At 48.3% G+C, this 8,732-nt stretch overlaps 1 protein-coding gene across 1 annotated transcript in view; it reads left to right on the forward strand.

Moving 5' to 3' along the window:
- Positions 1 to 1,887, forward strand: part of LOC119445351 (uncharacterized) — a 151,600-nt gene extending 149,713 nt beyond the window's left edge. The window contains exon 6 of the mRNA XM_037709661.2: positions 1,497 to 1,887. Within this exon, the coding sequence (XP_037565589.1) occupies positions 1,497 to 1,550 (54 nt within the window). The 3' untranslated portion in view covers positions 1,551 to 1,887. The remainder of the gene's footprint in view (positions 1 to 1,496) is intronic.
- The last annotated feature ends 6,845 nt before the right edge of the window (positions 1,888 to 8,732 follow it).

The raw sequence follows: 8,732 nt of genomic DNA on the forward strand, positions 1-8,732 counted from the left end.
GAGGAAAGCAGACGCTAGCCCCCCCCCCCCCCCCCCCCCCCCCCCCCGGTCGGGCCGGTGAACCCCCCCGAAAAAATTTCTGGCTACGCCCCTGATGGCCGGGGTGACCTCACATAATCGTCACAATTTCTTTCTATTTGGTCAATCTGTCTCGCCACTCCCAATCTCCGTCCTCACGTTCTTCGGTGGCCCCCGAGTTGACGGCACCATTGTTTGTCGCAACTCGGTCGGTTAGCCTTCGGGCTGCGTTGTGTGCCGCCTCGTTGTTTCCGCCGTCCCCGGTGAGGTCGGTACTTAAAATAATATATAGCGCAGATCTGGACTGCGATAAAAGAAAATGATAAAAGACCCTTTTTCGTACCTGAGGTAATACATACCGCAGATGTGAACACTGCTAAGAAGCATTTAGTAGTGCTTCAGCGAGGCTACTTGGTGCGACATGACTGTGTGGCGTATGGCGCTGCAAAGGCGGTACACACTGAAACGCTAACACGAAATAACGAGACTAAACAAGCTCCCTGACGAAACATGCGCAAGATTCCGTTCTCATGTTTTTTTGTTTTAGTGTAAGTGTTCCTGTGTGTACCGCATTTATTACGCCATACGCCATACCGCCGTGCTAAAAAAGGTTGAACAATGGATGCATTTCACATGTTAACAGATCAAGGGTGCAACAGGTACGATTGATGATAAGCTTTGGTGAGCTCAATTGACCTTGAAGCTATACTGACAGGGATGACGACTGTAAGCTAAGCGCAAACTTTTCGAAAACGTTTTTGTTAATCTGAAGCGCGCATAACAGAATTTTCTGCTAGTGAAACCAAATTTCGTAACTGGCTATGTAAGGGTTCACAACGTCGCTGCAGCAGGTAGTGGTGATTTTCCAACCCTTCAAATGTTTATCTGCAACGTGCAACTGTGAAATTTCTAAACGTTGCTGATCCATTGTGCAACAAGGCTCTCGTGATCGGACCGAGAGGAGAATTTTCTCAAATAAACAAAAAAATCCACCTTGGTAAGCGTCTGTGGCCTTTTTTCGCCATGATTCACACATGGCAAAAAATTTATTTTTCGCCAAAATTTATTCACACATTTTATGTAAGAAACCTGAGAACAAATGCGTTTATGCCATCTATTTTTTATCCCAAAGCAAGGGTTATATTCAAAATCGTTTTTTGGAGGCACGTGTTGTATATTTTGCAGGTAAAGTGCTTGTGATTATATTGTTGGCCATAGTGAAAAAGTAAATAAAAATTTTAATTAAACATTGTTGACTAGCCTTTTTACGGAATCTATTTCGTGGAATAAATTCATTTGTGAATTGTTATAGTCTACGTTATGTCAGTCATTGTGACTCCTTTTTTTGCTTCGGTACATATATTATAAATATATTATATATGACCTCTGTCATAGTGATATTATTTGGTAATTTTTCATTGACGCTGTCTTAGTTCATTGAAAGCTGTAACTTGAATTTTCTTTCTTTCTTCTAAAAGAAATGTCTCAAGGACTTCCACGGAGACCTCGTCAAGAAGCGTCGCAAGCCCTAACGTCATCTTAGAAGACAGCGGCGAGCTCTCTAGTCTCAAGAAAGGAGGTTACACAACTAAACAGTTCTGTATTTCTTTTGATATTACTGAGAGCACCGCGAATTGGAAACTTCGCCTGCGTTAACTTCATGTGCCTTAGTGCATGCTTTAGTGGACCTAAGCAAGCAGTTGGTCTCGATCAGTAGAGAGAGACTCGTAATTTTCGGATTTGGGATAAAGTTGTACCGCTTTTGGGATCCTGTGTTGCATGGTACATCTTAGTGTTTTGTTATCGATCGAGGAAGAATATTGTGGAGCACTTCAAAATTTTTCATCATTGGAAGAATAAATTCTATGTTTTTACCTCAGCTGTTTTCGCATTACTTGAACGGTTTCTATTTCTTCCTGCCGCTGATTTACAAGTTTTGTGACTCCTTTAGCGTATGACCCGTCTTCAAGTGCTGCTGCGAGGGTGCGCTTCGAACACTGGCCACTGCAGCAGCAATGGCTCGGCCCAACAAGGCTACCGCCTCATGCGCCGAGGTAGTAGTGTGGTCGTCTATTCAAGCCATCTTGATGCAATTGGCGTCCTCAGCCTGGCACCATCCGAGTTGTGTTATTTTAGCAATCAACATGAGCGAAATGGCTATTTTGGTCACGATGCCCCATTTAAGCGGCCAAAAAGAAGTATCAATGAAGATGCGTGATAAAAATAAGCGCACTAACAAACTACAAAAAAATTAGGGGCAGCTTCACACTAGTGGTGCGAATACTGGGCAAACAGTGAAGGTGGCGACTCCACCTAGCTTTATCTCGGTTCGGCCAAGATATTGAGAGGTTATGCTTCGAGACTCGGCACCGTTTTGCGCAAGATCACCCCGGAATCATCGACAGCTCAAGGAGCAACGAACACTCGGTCATTAAGGTATCTGGACGCTTTTGTACGCTAAACGCTTTTGCTCGGTTTCGCGGGCTCGTAACTCCGGATCTTCTGCGAATCGCCGACGTTTCTCGCCGCGGCATCGGCGGCACGATACTCGGGATCGGACCGAAGTGGGCTCACTCGCTCGCGTGGCGGCTTTCGCGCAGCGCTTCCTCTTTTTCGGGGGTGACGCTCTTATTCGGCCGCCCCATCCTCTCGGCGATGTGCTCGGCGTGGAGATGGTGGGGCTTTGTGTCACCGCGATGGCGACGCGAAGCTATATTTCCCGTGAGTCAACGCAGTGACATCACGGTTTATCTCCTCCTCTGCGCAGCCGCGCCAACCACTCCGCATGGCGTGGTGACGTCACGGCTCGGCAAAGCTAAGGCGAAGCGATGCGGCGCGCGCGTTGACGTCTCGGCTCACGCAGCTGTGGCGAGGCTCGGCGCGATAGGTGCAGCTGGGGCGAAGCGTTGCTAGGCGACGCATGGCGACGTCATCACCAGGCGTAGGTTTTGCGTCGTACACTCGACGGACCATCTCCGAGCTTAAACAGCTTCGCTAGTTTACAGGGGTATGTGCTACTGCACTTGGACCTTTCTGCACTACCACCAGAATCGGCCCACATTTCGGCGTTACACCTGACGGTAAACGCCCAGGTAAACAGCTTCGCTGTTAAAAGAGGACGACACTTCACTGCAACGAAGTGTCATCGTCTGGTGCGTGTGTTTGTGCGCTTGTTTTCATGATGCAATCATACCAACTGGCTGAGTTGATACTGTGCTTTTACCAAAGAATATGACAGAGAGTGAACGGAGGCACAGAAAGGCAGGGAGGTTAACCAGATGTAGTTCCGGTTGGCGACCCAGCACGGGGGGAAGGAGTAGGGGGATAAAAAAAAGAGTGGAGAGAGACTGAGCAATAAATAGAGCTGAACAACAAGCTATCCGCGGCGCGCCACCAAAGGCCACGGTATGATTGCTCACGGACAATAAAGCGCAGGTTATAAAGAAGAAACGTACACTTGCCGTCCTCAAATTCCCTATCACACACAAAAAATTGGAATGTCAATTGGCGCAGTCGATACCTTTTTTAAGGCGAAAGCCTTAGGTGTCTACGTTGGCTGTGCCTTTGGCGTGCCCTTGGCGGGGACCTTGGCGAAACTGCGGGGTGCTCGGATTAGTGTCACTTTTATCTGGGAGCTTGAGTGTACGGTCCGCCGGCTACCATGCTGTCTTGATTAAACAGAGACACCACATCTGAAGTGCGCACTCTTCTCTTAATGGAACAGCGAATATGAAAAATGTGGATTCATGCCCTGAAACGAGCGGCGCTCGTGAGGCGCAAAACGATGATGATGAACGATCGTCTGCTAGACGTATGAAAGATCTTCCCGCGCCCAGCAGATGGCGTTATTCAATTTCCAATAGGTAGAGTTAAAGTCTCTAGATATTTTTTGTTCAGAACATCTAGGGACTTTAGACAGAGTAGTTGAACAGGGCGTCTGACTTCGGATCCACCCGGCAAACGTAGTGAACAGGAGCGGACCTTTCCATCAAGTCCGTTATGTAGTTCCCGTATTATTGCCATCAACCAAACTTGCCGAGGAGGTTTTTTGTCGCCGATGAAAACTAAATTTCCTTCCTTCAACAAGTCGGTGCGTTTCGCCTTGTTAACGGCAAAGTTTCTCAATTCACCTAGGTATTCTTTCTGCCAGCGATCCGAAAAGGTTTCCAGGTATTCTTGTTTTGATAACAGTCTGTTCAGAAACCTCCACTGAATTTCTGATGCTGAATAGTTTTCCAAAGCTTCCCCAATATTTTGGACATCTTCAAAAAAGTGCGGGCATCGTCGCTGTACATGATTTTACACGTTCCTCTTCGAGAAATAAATCTCCTGAATGCAAAAAGGAACTTTTCGGCAGTCATGTCTTCAAGCAATTCTAAATTTATGGTCCGAGTGACAGCGCAAGTAAATAGAACAATATAAGCACGTTGATGACCACTTTCTTTGACGTATAATGGTACAGCAAAGTCAACTCCTGTGACCAAGAAAGGTTCTGATTTCGTAAACCAGTCTTCTGGTAAAGGAGGTGTTTCTTGCTGTACTGGCTTTGCTTGCAGCCGCTGACATACCACGCATCGATGTATGGTTTTCTTGACTAATTGTCTGTCCTGTGGAATCCAAAATTGTTCACGAATCTGAATCAGGGTATCTCGGACGCTGCCGTGTAGTACCTTCATATGGGCTTGTCGGCGTTGTGAGTGTCTTTCGGGCAAAAGAATCAGATTATGACTTCCATATCGTTCTTGGTGTCAGCACGACCTTGTACACGAATTAATCTGTCCATGTCGAACAAAAGTCGTAGATGCTTAATCTGGCTCAGCAAGAGAATAGGCTTGTTTTCCTAAAGGCATGTCAGTTCGTCGCTGAAATGTGTCTTTTGCTCGATACATATCATGTAGAATTCAGCCTCTTGAAGTTCTTCATGCATGCTAATGACATCTTCTGTTGTACCAGTTTCAATCAGAAGGTAGTTCATGTACATGGATTTCTGAAGCAGTAGAGCTGTCGTTCTGTAGCTAACGTCGGCGCACCGAAAATGATGTTGCAACGTGACCATCAAAAGGGAAAGACTTGAAGTGGCTCGACATGGCGCTCTGGGCAGCCTACAGATTTCTTGTTCTAATAGCGGTTAGTTTGCCCGAGGAGGCTTTGTAAACCATAGGAATTGCAGTGAATCTCTGTCCTCCTCATGCAGGCCGATTTGAAGGCAGGCATCTGCTATCATAGCGACTTTGTATCGCCGCAAACGCAGAAGTAATGCGGCTGCGTATTGGTTTAAGCTCGGCCCGGATTCTAAATTTTCGTTCAATGACTTCGCTCAACGTTCATGCGAGGATGCGTCGAAAACGATGCGAATCTTTGTTGTAGTCCGGCCTTCCTTGATCAACGCTCGATGCGGCATGTAGTAAGGTCGAAATTTCCTCGGGAAACTTGAACAGCAATCTCTTTCTGTTGACCTTCCTTGAATGGCTGACACGAATGGTTTTGTCGCACCTTTCCAATAGGCTGCGGTCCTTGTTGAGTTTGCGCATCAAATTGCCAAGACATTTAGTGGCCACAGAGAAATTTTCTGCCAAGTTCACCGTTTTATTCCAAGGAAGTCTTACTTGATAACGACCGTCCTTTTTAGTGATATTTTTCTCGAACTTTTGTAGCGTTAGTTCGCTATCGAGCCGGCTATCTTCATCAGCTCTGACACCTAGACTTTCCAGGTCCTTAAATCTCAAGTAATCTCAAACTCAAGTAGAGTTTTCTTTTATGTTTGAAATAATTGTGCTAAAGCGTAAATATGAACAAACATTTATATCATCTGCTACAAACAAATGACAGCATAAGAAGCCAACGAACAATGACACCAAGGACAACATAGGGGAAATTACTTGTACTTACTAATTGAATTAAAGAAATGATAAATTAATGGAAACGAAAATGGATGAAAAAACAGCTGTCCGTAGGTGGGGAACGATCCCACGTCTTCGCATTGCGCGTGCGATGCTCTTACCATTGAGCTACCGCGAAGCCGTTTTCCCATCCACTTTTTGGGGTATTTATGTTTTAGAACTAGAACTAACCCTAGGAGTGTTAGCCAGCGCCACCACTCACAAACCATGGCGGCGGATGTGGAACATCCTTTCTGCCGCAGGCGTCACGAGCACGCGATATTGTTACGGGGAGTATTTAATTAACAGTAAACGGATAGCGCTTGTCTAATCAAGACTGCACAGAGCGCAAAGGTTCCAGCAGGTTTTAGTCTGACAAGAGAGATTCTGACCATGCCCCACTACAACGTCTTTGTCTTTGCCATTCCTCGTGACATTATCCCCGGCCGATGAAGCACCGTCCCGGTGCTTGTTGTGGTCAAAATGGGTTATCACAGTTGTAAAGTTGGAGGCGGGAAACATGTGCGATGTCACTTCGTGGTGCGGCAGTGGATGAGGTGGATGCCATGGGAGATATCTCATAAGTGACAGGAGTCACCTGGAGCAGCACGCGGTAGGGCCCGACGTACCGCGACATTAACTTTTCACAGAGGCCGACATGACGAGATGGGAGCCAGAGAAGGACGAGAGAGCCCGGTTGAAAATCAGTATCCCGGTGTCGACAATCGTAGATGGCCTTTTGTGCGGTCTGCGATGACGAGAGCCGAGCGCGGGCTACTGTGCGCGCGTCGAGCGCAGGCGTTATGGCATCTTGCGCATAGGAAGTCGTGGACGTGGAGGCCGGATCAGAAAGTAGCAAGGTGTCGAAGGGTAGTAAGGGGTGGCGTCCAAAGAGAAGATAGAAGGGTGAGTAGCCGGCAGTTTCATGACGCGATGAGTGTATGCAAATGTGACGAACGGGAGCGCAAAGTTCCAGTCGTGGTGGTCATCGGAGACGTACATGGAAAGCATGTCGGTCAGTGTACGGGTTAGGCGCTCAGTGAGTCCATTGGTTTGAGGGCGATATGAGGTCGTGAAGTTGTGATGAGTAGCACATGATCGAAGTAGATCATCAACCACACGAGACAGGAAGCAGCGACCGCAATCTGTGAGTAGGTGACGTGGAGCACCATGTTGGAGGATGACGTCGTACAGTACGAAGTGGGCTACATCTGTGGCGCAGCTTGTTGGCAACGCTCGAGTAATTGCAAATCGAGTGATATAATCCGTAGCGTCTGCAATCCATTTCTTGCCTTTCGTGCAAATTGGAAAGGGACCCAGCAAGTCCAGGCCCACTCGATAAAGCGGATCGGCTGGAACGTCAATTGGCTGAAGGAGACCAGCAGGTAGAGTCGTAGGTTTCTTGCGACGCTGACACAGGTCCCAAGAGAGAGAGAGAGCAGATTTTAATGAAGAGAAGGGAGGAGAGGTCGGCCTGGAAAGCGTGTCTCTAGCCTGCTACTCCTCAAGGTCCCAAGATGTTTCGTAGCGGCGAACGGACCGATAAAGGCCCTTCCAGAAAAAACGTCGTCGTATGCGATCATAAGTTCTGGAGACGCCAAAGTGCCCGGAAGTGGGGGCGTCATACAACTGGACGAGGACATCCCTGCGCAGATGATGCGGGACAACGAGCAGTAGTTCTGCGCCGTCGGGGTGCATGTTGCGGCGGTAAAGAACGTTATCCTGAAGTAAGAACATGTTGAGGGAAGGGTCGAGGGTGCTGAATTGCAGACGGTCAATAAGAGAGCAACGATGGATCTCTACGTTGTTCGTCGGCCACATGGGTGAAGTCTGTTGTTGCCAAGGCATAGGTGTCGGGGTCGGTTTCAGTGGAGTCGGTTCAACGGGATGGCGGGAGAGGCAGTCGGCGTTATTGTGTAACTTGCCAGATTTGTACACTACCGAGAACGTGTACTCCTGTAATCGTAATGCCCAACGGCCGAGCCTCCCTGTGGGGTCTTTAAGTGTTGAGAGCCAGCAGAGCCACATGATGGTCTGTTATGACCACGAATGGCCGTCCATATAGGTACGGACGGAATTTCACGACAGCCAAGACGAGAGCTAGGCACTCCCGCTCAGTAATGGTGTAATTCTTCTCCGACTCTGACAGAAGACGACTAGCATACGCTATCACACGGTTGGCTCCGTTCTGTGTTTGAGCGAGGATAGCACCAATGCCATGGCCGCTTGCGTCGGTGCGAAGTTCTGTTCTAGCAGCCGGGTCAAAATGAGCCAGCACTGGTGTAGTGAGGGCAGAAATCAACGATGCAAAAGAAGACGCTTGGTCCGCGCCCCAAGAAAAGGCCACATCCTTTTTGAGTAAGTCCAGGAGAGGTCGAGCAATGTCCGCGAAGTTGAGAACAAAGCGGCGAAAGTAGGAGCAGAGCCCAAGGAAGCTGCGTACTACTTGCGTGGACCGTGGAACCGAGAACTCACGGACGGCACGGACCTTGTCGGGGTCCGGTTGGACACCAGTAGCGTCGACTAGGTGTCCAAGTAATTTGATCTGGCGGCGCCCAAAGGTACACTTAGATGAATTAAGCTGGAGGCCAGCCCGGCGACAGATGTCGAGAATGGCCGACAGACGAGGGAGGGGGCTGGCAAAGCTGGGTGTGAAAACGATGACGTCGTCCAGATAACAGACAGGTCGACCATTTCAGACCGCGTAGAAGAGTGTCCATCATGCGTTCAAAAGTTGCAGGAGCATTACACAACCCAAAAGGCATAACCTTAAATTCGTAGAGGCCGTCGGGTTTGATGAATGCGGTCTTCTCGCGGTCGCGGTCATCGACGGCA

Source organism: Dermacentor silvarum, chromosome 3, assembly GCF_013339745.2.
Source record: "Dermacentor silvarum isolate Dsil-2018 chromosome 3, BIME_Dsil_1.4, whole genome shotgun sequence".
In the NCBI taxonomy this organism is placed as follows: domain Eukaryota; kingdom Metazoa; phylum Arthropoda; class Arachnida; order Ixodida; family Ixodidae; genus Dermacentor; species Dermacentor silvarum.